Source organism: Chiloscyllium punctatum, chromosome 20, assembly GCF_047496795.1.
Source record: "Chiloscyllium punctatum isolate Juve2018m chromosome 20, sChiPun1.3, whole genome shotgun sequence".
NCBI classification, from domain to species: domain Eukaryota; kingdom Metazoa; phylum Chordata; class Chondrichthyes; order Orectolobiformes; family Hemiscylliidae; genus Chiloscyllium; species Chiloscyllium punctatum.
In genome coordinates this window covers 83,018,885-83,041,229 of record NC_092758.1, presented here as the reverse complement: position 1 = coordinate 83,041,229, position 22,345 = coordinate 83,018,885, and the positions used below count along the sequence as shown (strand labels likewise).

At 44.1% G+C, this 22,345-nt stretch overlaps 1 protein-coding gene across 1 annotated transcript in view; it reads right to left on the bottom strand.

Moving 5' to 3' along the window:
• LOC140492226 (dedicator of cytokinesis protein 2-like) overlaps positions 1-22,345 on the bottom strand; it is a 731,998-nt gene that overhangs the window by 108,565 nt on the left and 601,088 nt on the right. Inside the window, exons 37-40 of the mRNA XM_072591134.1 lie at positions 16,992-17,082; positions 15,656-15,775; positions 11,827-11,916; positions 9,831-9,935 (exon numbers count right to left, since the gene is read on the bottom strand). Coding sequence (XP_072447235.1) covers positions 9,831-9,935; positions 11,827-11,916; positions 15,656-15,775; positions 16,992-17,082 — 406 coding nt within the window. The remainder of the gene's footprint in view (positions 1-9,830; positions 9,936-11,826; positions 11,917-15,655; positions 15,776-16,991; positions 17,083-22,345) is intronic.

Below are 22,345 nucleotides of genomic sequence, written 5' to 3'. Positions count from 1 at the left end.
CTGGGTGTTGTTGCTGCAATTTGCCTCAGCACTCTTTATTGAAGGAAAAATTGACTTGTGCAGTACTTCCCCCATTGTGGGATACTCTAGTGCAGCCAATGAATATTTTTCCTTTAACTTTATTCATGGGATGAGGGTGTCGCTGGCTATGTTGCTGGCATTTATTGCCCATCCCTAATTTCCCAGGGGGCTGTTAAGAGTCAATCACATTGCCGTGGGTCTAGAGTCACATGTCAGTCGGACCAGCAGTTTCCTTCTCTAAAGGATATTAGTGAACCAGATGGGTTTTTCCAACAATCAACAATGGATTCCTAGTCATCATAAGCTCATAATTCCAGACACTTAATGAATTCAAATTCAACCATCTGCCATGCAGGATTCAATCTTGGGCCCCCAGAGTGTCATCTGGCTCTCTGGATTAAGATAACCCAGACAATATCTCTAGGCCATTGCCTCCCCATAAATGCTGTTATGTGGGAAAGATGATAGCTAATTATGTACAGTCAGATCTCACACGTGGCACAACGAGGGAATGATTGGTTAATCGGTTTCAATGATGTTAATTGAAGGGTAATAATGGATGAGGAGATGGGGGAGGAAGCACTTGCTCCTCTTTAAAATAATGCAACAAAACTTCTTATGTCAACTTGACGGGAAAGATAAGGCTCTTGGTTCAAAGGCTCACCTGAAAGATGGCATTTTCTGGCCGCCCCTGAGGCACTGCATTGAGAGCGGATTTGAGCCCGCAACCCTTCAACTCAGATGTGAGAGCATTGCCAATGAACCCCAGCTGGCATTTCTTCAAAGGGTGTGGGTGTGTGTGTGAATGGGAAAAACCAGTCAGAGTTCTCAGTGCTGATCCAGATTTTTACTCCATGATGTCAAAGGCGATCCAGTGGGGACAGGATCAGGGGTGATAGTGTTGCCACCATCCATACCTCCTGTTGTCTTGTGCTAGACCGGGTCACACACAAAGAATGGGTTGTTCGAGGGCACATCAGCTCCTCAGGCAACCATAGTTTGGCAATTCACGTCTGTGCCACCAATAGATGGAATCAAGGGTGATCTCAATCAAATTTTCCTGTCTGCTCCACATAACCCTGGGCTCAATTATGTATCAAACATCTACCTAACTCAGCCTTGAATAAATTCAATAATCAAGACTCCACACTTTCTGCGGAAGCAAATTCCACAGAGGTACGATCTTCTCAATGTTAAAGAACAGGCATCAAAACATAAGCAATTTCATTGACTGTGGAGGTGATATTAGACATAATTAAGGTTAATCATAATGACAATCATAGAGTTATACAGTACGGAAACAGACCCTTTGGTCCAACCAGTCATGTCGAACATAATCCCAAACCAAGTTAGTTTCACCTGCCTACTCCTGGCCCATATCTCTCCAAACTCCCCCCATTCATTTACTTATCCAAATGTCTTTTAAATGTTGTAACTGTACCTGCATCCACCACTTGCTCAGGAAGTACATTCCACATGCGAACCACCCTCTGTGTAAAAGCATTTCCTCCCATTTCTTTATTAAATCTCTGTCCTTTCACCCTAAAAAGGTTCCCCCCAGTCTTGAAACCTCCCATCCTAGGGAAAAGGCACCTACCATCAACTCTATCTATTTATAAACTTCTATCAGATCGCCGCTCAACCACCTGCACTCCAGTAAAAGAAGTCCCAGCCTAGCCAGCCTTTCATTATAACTCAAATCTTCCACACTCGGCAACATCCTGGTAAATCTTTTCTGGACCTTCTCCAGTTTAATAATATCCTTTCTATAATTGGGTGACTAGAACTGGTCACAGTATTCCAGAAGAGGCCTCATCAATGTTCTGTACAACCTCAACGTAATGTCCCAACCGCTATACTCAAAGGACTGAGCAATGAAGGTAAGCATGCCAAATGCCTTTTTAACCACCCTGTCTACATGACCTCAATTAAATCTCAATGTTGGCACTCTGTGATGTTTATCTTTTATGTTGTTCCCAATTATTTCCTCTCTCCTTCAAAAATCGCTATCTCCTGCTAAGCCTCAGTCAATGAGATTGCCAGTTCTGTTCTAATTAGAACTGTTAATTTGAAGTTATGATATGTCTTTTATTGCTATATTTGTCTTTTACAAGAAAATGTGCTAGCAAAAAAATAAATGATTTGGACCTACATGGATACTTGGAAATTCTCAGCGACAAAACATTGCCATTGGGATAATTTCTCCAAGAATTTAAAAACAGGCAGACTCTGCAATGCTTTAGCACTTTGATGAGTGTGTAGTTCCACACTTTTTAATAATCATTCTTCTCCTTAACCCATTTGTCAATGTGTACTTTCTAATGGAGCAAAATAAAGGGACAAAGCAGACCATAGTTCATTACACCAGTAAATAATCCCTGATGGATAGACACAGGACATTAGATGGTGGTTTTAATGACAACATCCATCACGCGGGAAGTTTATTGGGACAAATGTGGTTTTACATTGGAAGAAAATTGTTAAATCTCCAGACTGCAAACTGTTAGGAAAAGGAAGTGGCCTGCGGGGAAGAAAGGGGTAAGGGCACAGCCTTGTGTAGCACTGGGCTGGACAAGAGAAAGGAAACCCTCAGTTCAGTCTGCAGTTTTGATGGAAACTCCAATATCCTGGGCCAGGAAAAGGAGAAACGAGTGAAATCTTAACTCCGGGTTTCCCTTTGTTGAAGCACGGGTATTTGGACACCAGATGAAGATAGGATTGGGCTTGGTATGTTTTGTCTCATTCAGTGAAATTGTTAACGCTGTTCGTTCCCTGTGCTAGGATTAGCTGTAAAGGCTGTGGGGATCTGAACAGCTCCATATCAGCAAGGCAGCAGTACGATAAAGAGGAACTAAAAGGAACTGTCGTGTAAGGGCGTTTTCTCCCAGTCATGCTTAATTCCAAGAGGAAGGCCTGATGAGGAGCCACCATCGCCATCGCCAGACCATGGCAACACGACGGTTGGAGGAAGAGCGCCTCATCTTCCGCCTGGGAACCCTCCAACCACAAGGGATGAACTCAGATTTCTCCAGTTTCCTCATTTCCCCTCCCCCCACCTTGTCTCAGTCAAATCCCTCGATCTCAGCACCGCCTTCCTAACCTGCAATCTTCTTCCTGACCTCTCCGCCCCCACCCCCACTCTGGCCTATCACCCTCACCTTAACCTCCTTCCACCTATCGCATTCCCAACGCCCCTCCCCCAAGTCCCTCCCCCCTCCCTTTTATCCTAACCTGCTGGACACACTTTCCTCATTCCTGAAGAAGGGCTTACGAAACGTCGATTCTCCTGATCCTTGGATGCTGCCTGACCTGCTGCGCTTTTCCAGCAACACATTTTCAGCTCTGATGAGGAGCCACTCTCATAATTGGGCCCAACTGTTTCGTGCAGAAATCATGCTGCCTGCAAAACATACTTCAGCATGTGCCACATCATTCTCTGTAGGCCGATAAAGTAACTGTGGAGAACACCATAAATATGACAGGTCTTACTCTGCTTGCCTGCTTTATTTTCAGTGTAGACGAGCAGGAGGCTGGAAGAACACAGCAAGCCAGGCAGCATCAGGAGGTGGAGAAGTCAAATTCCAAGTTCCATTACAGTTTTTGGATGGTCACTCACAGTGAGGCCTAGCAAGTTGTTGCGCCATATCCCATCAAATTTACCTCATTAATTACCTGTCTTGCCCCTGTGGCATTTTGTTTTTGTCCTTTATCTGCCCCACTTTACCACACACTGTTTCCATAACAAGTTGTTGCCCAGCCAAAAGACTCAGCATTCCTTATGCCTGCGCCATCTTTGAAAGGTCACTGTGCACCTGGACAAACATTAGCAACCCGGTGCTGCCCCTCACTGGCAACGATATGGCACAGCAGCCTCAAAGCCGCAGTAGGCAGCTGTCATGGTTTTACACAAATGCCTTCCATAGAATCCCTACAGCCTGGAAAGAGGCCATTCGGCCCCTCAAGTCTGAAGAGCATCTCACCCAGACCCCAAAACCCAGCATTTACCATGGCTAACCCATCTAACTTGCACATCCCTGGTGCTATATTTAGCATAACCAATCCACCTAACCTGCAGTTCTTTGGACAGTGGCAGGAAACCGGAGCACCCGAAGGAAACCCACACAGACATGGGGAAGATGTTCAAACTCCACACAAACAATTATCCAAGGCTAGAATTGAACTCAGCACCACGAACCAAAGTCTGTATAAATTATGGCCTTCAACATTCTTCTGTCTACTACGTTAATCAAAAATTTCAATTGGCTTTGTGAGATAGGGGTTACCCTCTATAAATCCTCATTGACTTTCTCTAATCAACTAAGAAGAAGGGCTTAGAGAGATATGGGCCAAATATTGGTAAGTGCACCACCCCACAGGTGAAGTCCACTTGATGAAGGAGCATTGCTCTGAAAGCTTGTGATTTCAAATAAAGTAAAACCTGGTGTCGTGTGACTTCTGACTTTGTCCACCCCTGACTGACACTGGAACCTCTACATCATTTTAAAATGGGGGAGTTACATTTGGAATTTTCCAACCTAAATTGAAAATTGACAAATCGACCAAATTTTGGAAGATTATAGTCTCATCTGTTTCCTAAACTATCCTGGGGTGGAAACTATCATTCTCAAAATTTGTTAGTCCTGGAATGCCTTTATTTTTTTCCAATGTTATTTTCTTCCTTATGTTAGCTTTAGAGAATTCAAAACCTTGATTAATGTTTGGTTTTCTTGAAGTAGTGGATGTATTATTTTTCTCCTTATCCATGATGACTGACACAAAATAACTATTCAATAAGTCTCTCTCTAAATTTCATTTTAAGATTACCAGTGTGTCATTTTAAAAGTCATTCCCCTAAACATGTTCTTCTGATATAATTATACATGCTATTTGTTTTGCAAGTGTGGAACTGGGAAAGCACAACAGCTCAGGCAGCATCCGAGGAGCAGGAAAGTTGACGTTTCGGGCAAAAGCCCTTCATCAAGATTCTACATGTTATTTGTGTTAATTATGATATTCCTTTCAGGTATCTCATCTTCCTATGCTAGTCTTGATATGCAGCCATGTTCTCAGGATCTACCCTATTCTCTGCATTTCTGCACTCTTTACTTTCACACCTCTCTTGTGAATGACAGCTGTTTTGTAGGTTGGATAGAGCTCTTGCCTCAATGAGGTATATAATGGTCTTGTGATAAGTTTTTAAAGCTCCCACAGTTGTTCAATGGTTTTATTCAATAACAGTTTTAATCAGTTTTTAATTTCTGTCTGATCCCTTTAAAATTACCTGTTCTAAAATTTGCTTTGGTTCAATTATAACAACTGCTTCACCTTTGCAAAGCGAGGTTGAATTTGACTATAGTAGCATCACTTGTTTTGCTTAAACATTTTCCTGCTGTTAAATTATTAACTTAGGTTTAGTCTGCTTATTGGCTCCAGAATGTATTGCTCCAGAAGCCATGTCGATGGATTTGAGAAATTCATTACTGAACAGATGCAACTTGAGCTACCTCTGCACTTTCAAATTTATATGAAAAATAAAAACTCCTTTTGTAGCAGGGCGGTTTTTGCTAGACAGCACTCTAATCTCTGAATTAATGTAGCTTGCCATTACATTGTAGCTATCAAGAGGCCTGTAGAAAACTCCCACCTCAGTGTTAACTTCTTTCTTCTTGCTTAATTCTAAACATAAAGACTTTGTTGACTGGTTCCCTTACCTATATCCTCTCTTACTAATATCGTAACAGTGCTTTTAATCACTGAACATACTCCATCTCCATTCACTCTGAATACCTTAAAACCGTGGCAATTTAATTTCCTTTCAGAAATCAAAAGATTTTTTAATGGAATTATATTTCAATACTTTATACCGTTTAAGAAAGCATTTTCACTATGACCTGGTTTGCATTTTCTGCCTCTTACTGCATTTTTATGACACGAGAATGACTCATTAAACATTGCAAACCTTCTCAGATATCTTAAGCGTGAAATGTCTAATGTTTACGAATCACGGCATGACAGCCTGCAACTTTAATTTTCACACTTAAACAAGAAAGTTGTGGTCTGATTTAGCTGCTTTCCTCAGATCCTGAATGTTTACACCAAAGTGTATTTTTCAGTGAATGAGGAGTGAGGTTTGCACCCCAAATTGACATTGGTGAAGTGGGCACAATGTGGATTACAACTTTCCAGTATGCCTTCAGATGAAATTTCACCCTCTCCCTTAATTAATAACCAGGTCCACCAGGTCCACCAGTTTTTTAAACTCATGTGCCATGTGAAAATGCAGGGCAGCACAGTAACTGTATCAAAGGCTATTCTCAATGAATATTGTTCTCTAAGAAACTCATCGATGTCTTAATTGCTATGAAATCTGAATTGGTTTTCGTAATTTCTCTTGCTTTCTGTCCCACTGGGTTAGATTTCAAAGTTGGCACACTGGCTCAGTGGTTGGCACTGCTGCCTCACAGCATCAGGGACCCAGGTTCAATTCCACCCCAGGTTGTGTGGAGTTTGCATGTTCTCCCCATGTCTGTGTGAGTTTCCTCCTGGTGGTCTGACTTCCTCCCACAGTCCAAAGATGTGCAAAGTCCTGAAGAAGGGATATACCCAAAACGTTGACTTGTCCACCTCCTGATGCTGCCTGCCTTGCTGTGTTCTTCCAGCCTCCTGCCGGTCTACTTTGGCTGGGTGAATTGACTGTTAAATTACCCATAATGTCAAGAGATGTGTAGTTTATGTGGATCAATCATGGGAATTGCAGGTGATAGAGTGTGTGTGTGTGTGGGGGGGGGGGGGGGGTGCACCTGGGTGGGATGCCCTTTGGAGGGATGAATGGACCATTTTCACACTGTAATAATTCACATAAGGTTCCTGAAAGCTCCATTTTTGTCTAGTTTCTTCCTATCTCCCTGCAGATCTTTTTCAGCACTCTTCACTGACGAGAGCCAACTCCTGTCTCTGAACATATGACCATATCCCCACCAATCTGCTGACAGTTCAAATTCCATTCCTAGTCGCAGTGTCAGTTAACATCATTGACAGTCTTCTCTTCCTGTACTAAATCTGTGACTACTCCTGTCCTCAAAAACAAACTTGATTCCTGACTTTACAAAATATTGCTCCATCTTTAACCTTCCTTTCCTCTCCTAATCCTTGAATGGGTCATAACTTCCCAAATCCATGCCCATTTTTCTCAGAACTTCATGTTGAATGCCTCCAATTAGACATCCCACTCCCAGCACATTAACAATGTAGCTGTTACTGAAAACACAAGTGAGTGGGAATACTGTAAAAAAATCCTCACCAATTTTTCTGTAGCTTTTCAGACAAGCATCTAGTTGTTTGAGCTTGTACTTCCCTGATTCTAACCTTACTAATTAAATTGTAGCCCATCAAGAAGGGCTTTAGCCTGAAACATCATTTTTCGTGCTCCTCGGATGCTGCCTGACCTGCTGTGCTTTTCCAGCACCACTTTAATCTAAACTCTGATCGCCAGCATCTGCGGTCCTCACTTTCGCCTAGGCAATAGTTTATCTCCCTATTCCTGTACACATAGGGTGGGAAATCCCCAGGATTAATCCTTGGGCCTCTCCTATTTCTCAGCTATATGCACCAATATTATCCAAAACCAATATTATTCCAAGGTCCACGTGTTTGAGCCATACAGCATAGAAACAGGCCCTTCTGCCTGCCAGGTCTATGCTGACCAACAAATACCAAACTACACTAATCCCATTTACCTGCACTTGGTCCATAGCCTACTATGCCCTGGCATTTTAAGTCTTGTCCAGAATCTTGTTAAATTTTGCAAGAGCATCTCTCTCCACCACCCTCTCCAATATTGAGTTCCACATCTCCTCTACTCTGTCAATGAAAAAAGGTTTCCTCAGATCCCAATAAACCACTCACACCTCACCTTAAATGTATGCCCTCTGGTCTTAGACATGTCTGTCATGGAGCAAAGATTCTCACAATCTACGCTGTCTATTCCTCTCATAATGTTTCACATCTCAATCAAAATCCCCCTTCAGCCTCCTCTCCTCCAGAGAAAACAAACCCAGCCAAGCTGGTCTAACCCCATCACTGAAGCTTTCCATACTAGGCAACATCTTGATGTATCCCCTCTGAATCGTCTCCAGTGCAACTATGTCCTTCCTATAGTGTGGTGACCAGAAATGTACACAATACTCCATCTGTGGTCTAATTGGTATTTTATAAAGTTGCAACAAGATTCCTTGCTCCTGGATTCTATGCCCCAGTTAATGAGACCATGAGCAAACCTATCACCTGAACACCAGGACACAATTCAGACCACATCATTAGCATGGCTGTCACGATCACCTACTTCCACCTCTGTAAAATTGACCAACTCCTCTCCCACTTTGGATATCTGAGGCTGAAACTCTCATCGCTGTCATCCTTTTCTTGAAATTTGATTAATCCAACTCAGTCATAGAGTCATAGAGATGTACAGCATGGAAACAGACCCTACGGTCCAACTAGTCCATGCCGACCAGATATCCCAACCCAATCAAGCCCCACCTGCCAGCACACAACCCATATTCCTCCAAACCTTTCCTATTCATATACCCATCCAAGTCCTGGCCACCTCCCACATTCTCTTAGCCTAAAAATGTGTTGCTGGAAAAGTGCAGCAGGTCAGGCAGCATCAAAGGAGCAGGAGAATCAATGTTTCAGGTATAAGCCCTTCTTCAGGAATCACCTCCCACACTCTCCCCTCTGTAAACGTGAGCTTGCCAAAATGAGTGGCACGGTGGCACAGTGGTTAGCACTGCTGCCTCACAGTGCCAGAAACCCGGGTTCAATTCCTGCCTCAGGCAACTGTCTGTGTGGAGTTTGCACATTCTCCCTGTGTCTGCACGGGTTTCCTCCAGGTGCTCCGGTTTCCTCCCACAGTCCAAAAATGTGCAGGTTAGGTGAATTGGCCATGCTAAATTGCCCCTAATGTTAGGTGTCGGGGTAAATGTAGGGGAATGGGCCTGGCTGGGCTGCTCTTCGGAGGGTCGGTGTGGACTTGTTAGGCTGAAAGGCCTGTTTCCACACTGTAAGTAATCTACAAAAACACTGCCTTTCCCATGTCCCACTGTCTTCACCATCACTTGTTGAATAAGACTGGCTCCAAGTTGAATGATAACACAAACTCAAAATTATTATTCTTCATTCCAAGTTTGCCGGTGCCTTCAGCTTTTCCTTCCTAGGTAATCTCCTGCAGCCTTCTAATCATCCAACATTTCTAACCTGACCTCTTGCACATTCCCAGTTTTATTTGCTGCGCCATGGGAGCCCATGCCTTTAGCTGCTTTGACTCTCAGCTCTGGAAATCTTGCTGATCTCCGCTGCTGAGACATCCTTAAATCCTATCTTTTGGGCTGAGCTTTTGCTCCTCCACATCTCCTTATCTGGGTCGGCGGATTGCATTTTCCGCACTGGATGAAATATTTCCGGCGATATGCAGGAATGCAGAGTTAAGGTTAAAATCAGGTCCGCCACAAATGGCAGTGCAGGACTGAGTGGCTTACTCTTGGTCTTTGTTCATATTTTTTGTCACAACTCCAGTGGGATGTCAAAGGAGTCCTTTAAGTAAAAAATATTGTTGCAGTACCCTGTCAAATTCCTTCATCATTTTAAACACCTGGATCAGATCGCCCCTATAATCTGTTAACCACCAGAAAATTACATATCAGCTTTATGCAACCTTCTGTCATAATTTAATAGCCTAAACTCTGGTCCCACTCTGGTCCATCTGTACTGCACTCCCTCTGAGGTTAAAAATTCAAATGGAAATGACTCACTCGGAGAAACAGGGGAAAGCCACGACCATAGTACCCGACAGCGAAATAATCCGGGGTCGGCCGTAGGATTTTCATGATGTTTTCATAGAAAGTGGCTTGCTGTTTCTGCAAGGAGACAAATAAGTTCAGTGTTATCTCCAGAACCATCACACCATAAGTAGAAGCAATAAAGATCATGCTACAAAACTAGCAATCAACTTTGGTGAACATTATGCAAATACTCCAAGATGATTTAATGTTGGAGTGCTTTAAGATGATTCACTGCTCACACCATTCCAACATCCTTTCGCTTAGGTTTGCATTATTGTATATTAATGAGAGCAAGAGCCTCCAGAGTCTTGTCTCTAATCCAAGTCAGCGCATACCACAGCTTAAGAGGTAAACTGTATACTGCATTATATTAAACAAAGCTTGTCTCAGAGAGACAAAAGTTGAATAGATTACAAGGTGGGTGAACACCTAACAATGCAGGATAAATGCTTTTCAAAGTCTGAGGCAAATGTAGCTTAGGGTAGCATAGCAGTACAAGGAAGGAACCTATTCTTTCTATTAGTCAGATTAATATCTCATGGGCTTGCAGACGCCCACAGTCACACTGACAGCCAGGAGGATGAGTACTTCAGGTCGACAAAACAAGGTTATATTATTTGCATGTCATCTTGTGATTTAATATAACGCTGTAGAACAGTTATATAAAGTTTAATACTGCTATTAATCAATGTAATAAACCATGTCATTAGAGAAACCACTCGTGTAGAATCACAAACGGAGTCATTGCCTCCGAACTCACAAACCTTTGCTGAAAAGGTAATCATCAAAAATCTGTTAAATTGATACCATTTGACAGAAAAAAACCTATAATCTGGGAGGATCCCCTTTGGGCCCATGCGCCTGAAGTCATCATTTTACCAAATGATGGAATCCCTACAGTGTGGAATGAGGCCATTCAGTCCATCAAATCTGCAGTGAACCTCAAAATGCATCCCAACCAGAACCAGCCCCACACCTTATCCTTGTAACTCTGGTATTTACCATGGCTAACCCACCTAATCTGCTTATCCCTAGATAGTGTGGGGCAATTTAGCATGGCCAATTCACCTAACCTGCACATCTTTGGATTGTGGGAGGAAACTGGAGCAAACCCACACAGTCACAGGGCAAATGTGCAAACTCCACACAGACCGTTGCCCAAGGCTGGAATCGAACCCAGGTCCCTGGCGCTGAGAGGCGGCAGTGCTAGCCACTGAGCCACCATGCCACCCAAAGGCAATACACACCCAAAGATCATCCCAATTTAATAAGGACAAATTCAGAGTGAGCTTGAATGAGCATTGAGCAGTAGCTTCTATTTCGTGTTAATTTATTCTCTGGATATGGGCATCACTGACTGGTTCACGTTAACTGTACTTCAGAAGATCCTGAGCCACTTTTGTCCGAAACCGCTGTCAACCCTGAGCCTATTAATAACTCCCACAATCCTGTTTGACAGTGATTTCTGGGATTTTTCACCCAGGGGCAATGAAGTATCAGTCCAAGGCAGCATGGGGTGTGCAACTTGGATTGGAACTCTGAGCTAAGGGTGCTCGCATCTGCCTACTGCCTTGGTCTACCTTGACAGTCGAGTTCTCGAGAATGGGATGGAGCCCAATTGAAAGTTGCTGTACTGTGTCCTTTGCGAATCCATTGAGAAATGATCAAAAACCAAACCATCTGGCAACATTTAAAAAGACAATGTGAGTTAGAAGGCGAGGTGAGAAAACATATCCTTGGAGTCTCTGCAAGCCAGGTTTCAGGAGAGGACAGCCCACGTTCGGAATTTTATTAACAATCCCACTCCCCGATCCCAGGTCAGGCTAAGAACAGTCTCCGTCTCTCTCAGGGGTCCAATTGTGAAACACCGAGTCTTGAATCTTTTCAAACTGTTCCTTGGAATGGGCTATTTGACCACTGGCCCTTCAGAGCTCTCCATCAGGGCAGGCTGCATGTGGCTACTTACCAGGTTTTGGCTCAGAAGTTCATAGTCAAAGATTTCCTTCTCAAATTGATCAGCCAGCTCCTTGCAGAGATTCAGGGCTTCCTCCCACATCTGAAAGAGAGGCACCATCCATCAGTGTAGAACCAGAGAATCCCTACACTGCAGACAGAGGCCATTCAGCCCATCGAGTCATTGTGCCAGTTGGAAATATGATTTTTATAGGGGGGTGAATTGCTGGTGCTGAGTGCAAGAAGTAATGACTCTTTTCATGCTCTGTCTCTCTCTCTCTCTCTGTACTGTATCCCTTCCCTTCTGATATTTTGGCCCAGGAAAGGCAATTATGAGGCGATCAGGCAAGACTTAGGATGCATAGGATGGGGAAGTAAACTTCAGGGGATGGGCACAACTGAAGTGTGGAGCCTGTTCAAGGAACAATTACTGCGTGTCCTGGATAAAAATGTACCTGTCAGACAGGGAGGAGTTGGTTGAGCAAGATAACTGTGGTTTACTAAAGAAGTTGAAGCTCTTGTCAAGAGGAAGAAGGAGGCTAATGTAAAGATGAGGCATGAAGGCTCAGTTAGGGCACTTGAGAGATACAAGTTAGCCAGGAGGACCAAAAGAAAGAACTAAGAAGAGCTAGGAGGGGACATGAGAAGTCATTGGCAGATAGGGTCAAGGAAAACCCTAAAGCTTTCTATGGGTATGTCAGGAATAAAAAAATAACTAAAGTAAGATTAGAGCCAGTCTAGGACAGTAGTGGGAAGTTGTGCTTGGAGTCTAAAGAGATAGGAGAGGGGCTAAATGAATATTTTTCATCAGTATTCACATGGGAAAAAGGCAATGTTATTGGGGAGAATGGCTTTTAGACTAGATGGGATTGAGGTTCCTAAAGAGGAGGTGTTAGCAATTCTGGAAAGTGTGAAAATAGATAAGTCCCCTGGGCTGGATAGAATTTATCTGAGGATTCTCTTGGAAGCTAAGGAGGAGATTACAGAGCCTTTAGCTTTGATCATTATGTCATCATTGTCCACAGGAATAGTGCCAGAAGGATGTTGTTCCCTTATTCAAGAAGGGGAGTAGAGACAACCCTGGTAATTATAGACCAGTGAGCCTTATTTCAGTTATGGATAAAGTGTTGGAAAGGATTACAAGAGATAGGATTTATAATCATCTAGAAAGTTGATTAGGGATAGTCAACACAGTTTTGTGAAGGGTAGATCTTGTCACACGAAGGTCACCAAACAGGTGGACGATGGTAAAGCAGTTGATGTGGTGTATATGGATTTCAGTGATGCGTTTGATAAGATTCCCTATGATAGGCTATTGCAGAAAATACAGAGGCATGGGATTGAGGGTGACTTAGCAGCTGGATCAGGAACTGGCTAGCTGCCAGGGTGGTGGTTGATGGGAAATGTTCATCCTGGAGTTCAGTTATGAGTGGTGTACCGCAAGGATCTGTTTTGGGGTCACTGCTTTTTGTCACTTTTATAAATAACTAGGAAGAGGACGTAGAAGGATGGGTTCGTAAATTTGTGGATAATGCAGAAGAATGTTGCAGGTTACAGAGCGACATAGATAAGCTGCAGAGCTGGGTTGAGAGGTGGCAAATGGAGTTTAACACAGAAAAGTGTGAGGTGATTCACTTTGGAAGGAGTAACAGGAATACAGAGTACTGGACTAATGGTAAGATTCTTGCTAAGTGGTAGTGTGGATGAACAGAGAGATCTCAGTGTCCATGTGCATAGATCCCTGAAAGTTGCCACCCAGGTTGATAAGGCTGTTAAGAAGGCATACGGTGTGTTAGCTTTTATTGGTAGAGAGATTGAGTTTCGGAGCCATGAGGTCATGTTGCAGGTGTACAAAATTCTAGTGCAGCCACACTAGGAGTATTGCATACAGTTTTGGTCACTGCATTATAGGATGGATGTGGAAGCATTGGAAAGGGTTCAGAGGAGATTTACTAGGATGTTGCCTGGTAAAGAGCGAGGGTCTTATGAAAAAAGGCTGAGGGACTTGAGGCTGTTTTCGTTAAAGAGAAGGTTGAGAAGTGACTTAATAGAGACATACAAGATGATCGCAGGATGAGATTGGTGGACAGTGAGAGCCTTTTTCCTCAGATGGCGATGACTAGCATGGGGGGGTCATAGCTTTAATTTGAGGGGTGATAGGTCAGATGTCAAAGGTATGTTCTTTACTCAGAGAGTAGTAAGAGTGTAGAATGCCCTGCCTGCAACAGTAATGAACTCGCTCACACTAAGGGTATTCGAATGGGCATTGGATAAACATATGGATCGTAATGGAGGTTAGATGGGCTTCAGATTGGTTTCACAGGTTGGCACATCAACAGCTGAAGGGCCTGTACTGTGCTGTAATGAGCGATGTTCTATGCTCTATGATTTCCAATTCAGAGAAAGCCTTCCTTGACCATCTAATTTGGAATGATTATGAAGAGCAGCAGTTTTACTGTGAACCTCACAACACGTTGGACATGTTTCATTCACCTTTTCACTCTAAGAAGGTTGTGCCATGTTATTCTGCCAGGAACAGTGTGCTGGCAACAGTGGGGGCTTGTGGCTCTGGGTCATGCTTGGGACAGATAGTTTGGGATAATGTGATGTTGAAGAGATAGCAGCTCCAATCAGGTAGAGAGCTAGGCAGTGCTGAGTGTTCAGGATATTTTTAGGGAGAGCAGGGGAGAGTTTTAGGAGGGAATGGGTTTCTCCCAGGTCTTAGGAAGGAACCATTGGCTCCAATCTCTTGGGGCTCCCCACTCTTCCAACCCACTGCCCCAAATTCATCGAGTCATTCAGCACTGAAACAGACCCTTTGGTCCAACCAGTCCATGCCGTCCATAATCCCAAACTAAATTACAGTCGGTTCTGCTATAACACGTGTTTCTTTGACGCAAATTGTCTATAAGATGATTGAAGAATTTAGACCGTTATTTGTAGAACATGAACGTTCCTTACCTATGTCGGCTATAATGTGATTCCAGCCCCATTGGTTTAAACAGCGCTACTGTTAAATGATTTTCTTATGACGTGGGAATGCACGGGGACAGAACTGTCGCAACAGACTGTCGTCCCAATTGCCCGCGCTTGACTCCTCACCTTCAAAATATGCTCCTTACTCTTGAAATCCCTCACCAATCTCTAAAATGTCAGCACACAATCCAGGCTGAAACTTCAGTGTGGTGAGAAGAAAGTGTCGCACTGTGTGATTGAGGTGCCATCTTACAGATAAGACATTAAACAGAGGCCTTCAGAGGATGTTAAAAAAAACTTCCATGACATTACTCAAAGTAGATTGAGGGAGTTCTTCCCTGTTCCCTGGATAACATCTCTCACGCAACCAATTACACAAAAATACAAATCGGCTCATCATCTTTTTATGGTGCGATCGCGCTTTGTGAAAGCTGATTGATGCATTGCCTACATTCTAACAGTGATTAAGCTTCAAAAATACTCCACTCTCTGTAAGATTTATTGGGCTGTTGTGAGAATGTGAAAGGTGCTATGCAAATACAAGTCCTCTCTTTCTTTATTACCTCGAATAAAATCTGATTTATAGCACGTAATATTTGGCCTATTAATGGTATTTGTCTATCCAGTACAGTGCAAGGCACTTCCTGCTTTATTTCAATGAGCTTATCACCACAAGCAAGGGATCATTGCTGGCTGGATCATATTTGTGGTATCATGCACTTTACACTCGTGGTCAGACTCAGCAGGGACAGCATTCTCTGCACTCAGCACGACAAGAACTATCTAATGAGAGGACAAATTAGATTCACCCAAGCTGGTTGGCACATGTTGGGTCCAGGTTGAATCTCATTCATTCTGGCACTTACCTTCCCCTTGTCAAAGTAATCAATAATGGTTTTGTACAGGTTTTCTTTCAGCTGCCGCTGTGTTTGGGAATCGTGAAAGTCTCTTGGCATAACGTGCGAGGTACATTGTTCATCGGACCACTGAAGTAGAAAATGAAAACTGGGTCAGTCCGTGGATGTATAATGGGGTTACACTCCCTGGAAGAGGCTAATGGAATGTTAGCTATTATGTCGACGTTCTAAGGTTATCACTTTGCTGCGCTCAATTTGACGCTGCCTGGAAAAACTGTGTTCAGTTTAGTTCACCGCACTTCAGGAAGTATGCTGCTCCTTTGGGAGTCCGACAGTAAAGGTTAATCAAAATGAAGCCAGGTCCAGAAAGGAAAGTGACATTCCCATTTCTTCGCTGCTTTCCTTCAATATTCCCCACAGCAGAACAAAGAGACACTCAAGAATACCCTACCTATTTAACATTCTCCCTCTCCTTTCTTTGCATAATTCTATAGTACACCTCCCCATGCCCGACACATTGGTGAATGAATAGTAAGCAATTGGTTATGGCAGCTCTCATAGCTGGTGGAATGGCAAGTATACATTATTACAAAATCCCCCAGCCCTAACACCTTCTTCAGGGAAACAGTTCCAGATTTCCGCTTCCCATTGCATGAGTTAGTGCGACCCAATTGAATTTTTATGGATGTGCCTCTTTGGTTCAGGTCATCCCTACCACAAGAAAAACAGCACCTCTTTACCTGTCTTGTCCTCTGCTTTCACTATGATAAATAACCAAATGAGATCACTTTTTGCTTGTCTTTATTTCTGAGCATACAAACCTTAGTTTATGCCCTGATTAACCCTTTTTTGGTCCTAGCTTCATTCTGCTGACCCTTCACTGTACCCATTCCAAAAGGCATTGCATTCTTCTTGAGGTGCAGTGGTCAGAGTCGAACACAGTTTCTCCAGGTGCAGTTTAACCAGCTACAGCAGAACTACAACATAACTGCCACCCCACTTTCTTCATCAACCTTGGCATTACAGCTGATATTCCATTAGCCTTTTTTTTCCAGTTTTCCTACTGGTCCACTAACTTTTAGAGAAGTCTTTGCTTGGATCACCTCACTCTCTCTGCTCATTTGTAAATCCCAGCTCCAGAACATTTTGGAAATGTTCTGCGCTCCCTTAAACCCAGAGTGGATGACCTCACAGCTATTCCAACACATCAAACTCAGCTGCCACGGTCTCTCCACGATGATTCATCAGATGGGAGCTTTTGGACGTAAATAGTTAAACCATTGGCTCCTTTCCGACCCCTGCACTCAGCACTGTGCGTTTATTTTTTGCATTAAAAGTTCCTAACCTTCAGCAGCTTAGCATGCAGGAGGAGTGTGTAGGCAGCCTCAGTGTAGTTTTCACAGTCCAAATGCAGATCCCGAAGCTTATACAGATATCTGCAGAGCACAAACAGAAGTGAGAAACACTGAAGATTACTGCTGTTGTCCTGTAATTACTGAGCTGTAATTAACTCCAGGGAAAAAAATTAAATTACATGATTTTAGATAGTTGCAGTGATAGGTATTGTCAAAATAACATTTGTTAGTGTGCATAATTGTTCCCAAGGGATGCAATATGAGGATAATGTTTGGTAACAAGGCTTTGTAGAGCAATCCAGTTCAAACTGGAAATTACCATCAGCGACGCTATTGTGTGAAAGCATTATATGCTCACATCAAGACCCCATTCTTTCCATTTATTTTAAATGGCTTATTGCCTCCATTACAATGGTAGAGGGAGGGGTTTAATCTGAATGCACTCAGTGTTTCGCAGATAACATCACTGTGTCATTTGCTGTAAATGTATTTGTTTATTCTGGCACTCCAGTGTGCTCTGAGCTCACATAAAGGTCACATTTCTGCAGCCAGTTCCTTGCACCTATCCACACTCCTGGCTTGCCATCTTGTCGCCTTCATTCTGTGTCTCCTCTAATGAATACCCCTGCCTAGCTCAGACCAATTCCTTTGCATTTCTCCCTCTCCTTTACTCAGCACCGCCATTTCTCAGCTTCCTTCTGGAATTGCAAGGCTGGAGATGAGGTTTCAGAAGTGAAGAAGGCATTTGGTACACTTTCCTTTATTGGTCAGAGTATTGAGTACAGGAGTTGGGAGGTCATGTTGCAGCTGTACAGGACATTGGTTAGGCCACTGCTGGAATATTGCGTGCAGTTCTGGTCTCCATCCTATTGGAAAGATGTTGTGAAACTTGAAAGGGTTCAGAAAAGATTTACAAGGATGTTGCCAGGGTTGGAGGATTTGAGCTATGGGGAGAGGCTGAACAGGCTGGGGCTGTTTTCTCTGGTGCGTCGGAGGCTGAGGGGTGACCTTATAGAGGTTTACAAAATTATGAGGGGCATGGATAGGATAAAGAGACAAAGTCTTTTCCCTGGGATTGGGGAGTCCAGAACTAGAGGGCATAGGTTTAGGGTGAGAGGGGAAAGATATAAAAGAGACTTAAGGGGCAACCTTTTCACACAAAGGGTGATATGTGTATGGAATGAGCTGCCAGAGCTGGTACAATTGCAACATTTAAAAGGCATCAGGATGGGTATATGAATAGGAAGGGTTTGGAGGGATATGGGCCGGGTGCAGGCAGGTGGGACTAGATTGGATTGGAATATCTGGTTGGCATGGACCGAAGAGTCTGTTTCCATGCCGTACATCTCTATGAGTCTATGACTCTAAGGAGAGCAGGGACAATGCTGTCAGGTCTGGGAGGGAGCTGGAGGTGAAGTGAGTCCGCAGATAGGAGAAAGGAGTAGCAAAGTAGGAACAGGGACCTCAAAGGAAGGAGAAGAATGACAAAGGGAAAGCTGCCATTTTGAACTTTCAACAAAGGAATAGTGTACTGTAATACCATTGCAGTGAAGGATGACTTAATAGTGAACAGTTTGATTTCATAAAAATTTACGATTTGGAGAAGCCGGTGTTGGACTGGGGCGGACAAAGTTAAAACTCACTCAACACCAGGTTATAGTCCACCAGGTTATAGTCCAACAGATTTATTTTGAAGCACTAGCTTTTGAAGTGCTGCTTCTTCATCAGGTGGTTGTCCATAAGAAATTACATTTGTCTGTGACCACATCTCACATACAGTGGATCACTTGAAGTGTGGTGACTATGTTCAAGACAAACATGTAACTATTTAGATGTGATCTCACCAGTCCACAGGAAGCAGGTTTGTGAAGGCTTTTTTGTGTGTAGGCATGTGTCAGTTAATTGTTTGAAAAGGGATTCATTGCTAACTTATATCTGTTGTCTCGTGTCAGTTTAAATGTTGTGGTGTCTCTAATTGAACCCTCTCCTGTGTTCAGTATGTGTGTTGTGTGAATGAAATGAACCCTCTCCCCATGTGCAATGTGTGTGTGTTGTGTTCAGTGTGGCAGTGTTGTGTGCAGTGTGTGTGTTGTGCGCAGTGTGTAATGCGCAGTGTGTATTGTGTGCAGTGTGTGTGTTGTGCACAGTGTGTAATGCGCAGTGTGTATTGTGTGCAGTGTGTCTGTTGTGCGCAGTGTGTAATGCGCAGTGTGTGTTGTGTGCAGTGTGTGTGTATTGTGTGCAGTATGTGTATTGTGTGTCTCTCTGTGTGCAGTGTGTGCGTTATGTGCAGTGTGTATGTTGTGTGTCTCCCTGTATGCAGTGTATGTGTTGTGTGCAGTGTGTGTGTTGTGTGCCTCCCTGTGTGCAGTGTGTGTTGTGTGCAGTGTGCGTGTTGCGTTCAGTGTGTGTGTTGTGTGCAGTGTGTGTGTTGTGTGTCTCCCTGTGTGCAGTGTGTGTGTTGTGTGCAGTGTGTGTGTTGTGTGTCTCCCTGTGTGCAGTGTGTGTGTTGTGTGCAGTGTGTGTGTTGCATTCAGTGTGTGTGTTGTGTGTCTCCCTGTGTGCAGTGTGTGCGTTGTGTGCAGTGTGTATGTTGTGTGTCCCCCTGTGTGCAGTGTGTGTGTGTTGTGTGCAGTGTATGTGTTGTGTGTCTCCCTGTGTGCAGTGTGTGTGTTGTGTGCAGTGTGTGTGTTGCGTTCAGTGTGTGTGTGTTGTGTTCTGTGTGTGTGTGTTGTGTGTCGCCCTGTGTGCAGTGTGTGTTGTGTGCAGTGTGTGTGTTGTGTGTCTCCCTGTGTGTTCTGTGTGTGTTGTGTGCAGTGTGTGTGTTGTGTGTCGCCCTGTGTGCAGTGTGTGTGTTGTGTGCAGTGTGTGTGTTGTGTGCAGTGTGTGTGTTGCATTCAGTGTGTGTGATGTGTGCAGTGTGTGTGTTGTGTGTCTCCCTGTGTGCAGTGTGTGTGTTGTGTGCAATGTGTGTGTTGTGTGTCTCCCTGTGTGCAGTGTATGTGTTGTGTGCAACATGTGTGTTGTGTGTCTCCCTGTGCAGTGTGTGTGTTGTGTGCAGTGTGTTGTGTTGCGTTCAGTGTGTGTGTTGTGTGTCTCCCTGTGTGCAGTGTGTGTGTTGTGTGCAGTGTGTGTTGCGTTCAGTGTGTGTGTGTGTTGTGCTGTGTGTGCGTCTCCCTGTGTGCAGTGTGTGTGTTGTGTGTCTCCCTGTGTGCAGTGTGTGTGTTGTGTGCAGTGTGTGTGTTGTGTGCAGTGTGTGTTGTGTGCAGTGTGAGTGTTGTGTTCAGTGTGTGTGTTGTGTGTGTGTTGTGTGCAGTGTGTGTTGTGTTCAGTGCGTGTGTGTTGTGTTCAGTGTGTGTGTTGTGTTCAGTGTGTGTGTGTTGTGTGCAGTGTGTGTGTTGTGTGCAGTGTGTGTGTGTTGTGTGCAGTGTGTGTGTTGTGTGCAGTGTGTGTTGTGTTCAGTGTGTGTGTGTTGTGTTCAGTGTGTGTGTTGTGTGCAGTGTGTGTGTGTTGTGTTCAGTGTGTGCTATGTGCCTCCCTCTGTGCAGAGGCTTTAAGGTTACTGGAGCAGTGAAGATTATTGACGATATTGAATTCTTCTGCTTCTGTGAGAGTGCAAATACCACAGCCCTCAACAGAAATACAGAAGGTACTGTCACTGTCTGACCGCATCACTTAATGAAGGGGTTGCTCAGAACGAAAAACAGCCTCTGGAAACCACAAAGTTCCCCTTGAGATACTTCAAAATAACAGCAGATGCCTGATCCCACCTCCATTCTTAACCCCACTTCTTTCAATCACCTTGTCAGATCGCCAGTTACCTCCATCCACCTCTCCTTGCTTTACTCCGTGTAACCAGGTTCATTCTTCCCATCGACTAATCAGGTCGTACCTGCTACCTGTGTTTACCTATCCCCCTACCTCACCACCCTACAAACCCCCACACCCTACAAACCCCCACAAACCCCACCCCGCCGTTATCAGCAGCTCCCTTTTACACCCACCCCGAGTTCTGAAGGAGGGTTACACTCGAAATGTCGACTTCTCCACCTCCTGAAGCTGCATGCCCTGTGGTGTTCTTTGATCCTCTTGCTCGTCTACCTTGTTCTGTCTATCTCCTAGTTCTCCTAACCACTGTAGACCACTGCTTGGCTCTCCCACACCCCTAACAATACAGTGATGGAGGTTCTCCTGTCATCTACAGTGACGATGAGAGATCGAGCCAGTGCGGGGAAAGCACACCAAAGTGGAGGAGCTCAAGCTTTTGTAGCAAGTGCAGTCCCAGCATGGCTAAGCGCTTAAGAAAGACTGCCATGTTTGAACTTTGAGCTTTATTTTGTTATTTTTCAACTTAATACCAAGAAGGACTGCAATGTTTAACTTTTAACTTTGTCCCTTATTTCTTTCTACCTTGTTCTTAAGTTTTTGTACCTCAGTACTTTGGTGGCACAGTGGCTCAGTGGTTAGCACTGCTGCCTCCAAGTGCCAGGGACCTGGGTTCCATTCCAACTTCAGGCTACTGTCTGTGTGGAGTTTGCACGTTCTCCTCATGTCTGCGTGGGTTTCTTCCCACAATCCAAAGATGTGCAGGTAGGTGAACTGGCCATGCTAAATTGCCCACAGTGTTCAGGGATGTGTAGGTTAGGTGCTTTAGTCAGGGGTAAATGTAGGATAGGGGAATGGATCTGGAGTGTGTTACTCTTCGGAGGGTTGGTGTGGATGTGTTGGGCTGAAGGACCTGTTTCCACACTGTAGGGATTATATGTCTAATTCTGCTTGTACCTGAGGTGGCTACATTGTACTTGAGTACACCTGACAATAAAGTCTAAATCTAACTCCATTTACTCTCCTTCCTGTGCTTCTTGATATTCCTATTCTTGAAATCCATCAATCTTTGTCTTTTAGTTCAACCAAGTTCATGGTATCTTGAAGGTGGAAAGTGGGGCAAGGACCATAAATATTGCACTGGAGAGATGGTAAATGCAGTCGAATCCCTGGAGTGAGGCTAGAGTTCTCAACCTTTTTGACAGTGAAGCTTGTCTACCATGGCTGTCATACCAGAATCCTCTGAGTGACGCCAGTCTGATTGAGGTCGGTGAGAGTTCACAATGCAGAGTTAACTGTGGAGCTGGGTTTCTTCATGTCACTCAGTTAGCCTCTCAGAGACAGCACGGTGGCTCAGTGGTTAGCACTGCTGCCTCACATCACCAGGGACCCCAGTACGATTCCAGCCTTGGGCAACTGTCTGCATGGAGTTTGTACGTTCTCCCTGGATCTGTGTAGGTTTACTGTGGATGCTCTTGTTTCTTCCCACAGTCTAAAGATGTGCAGGTTCGGTGGATTG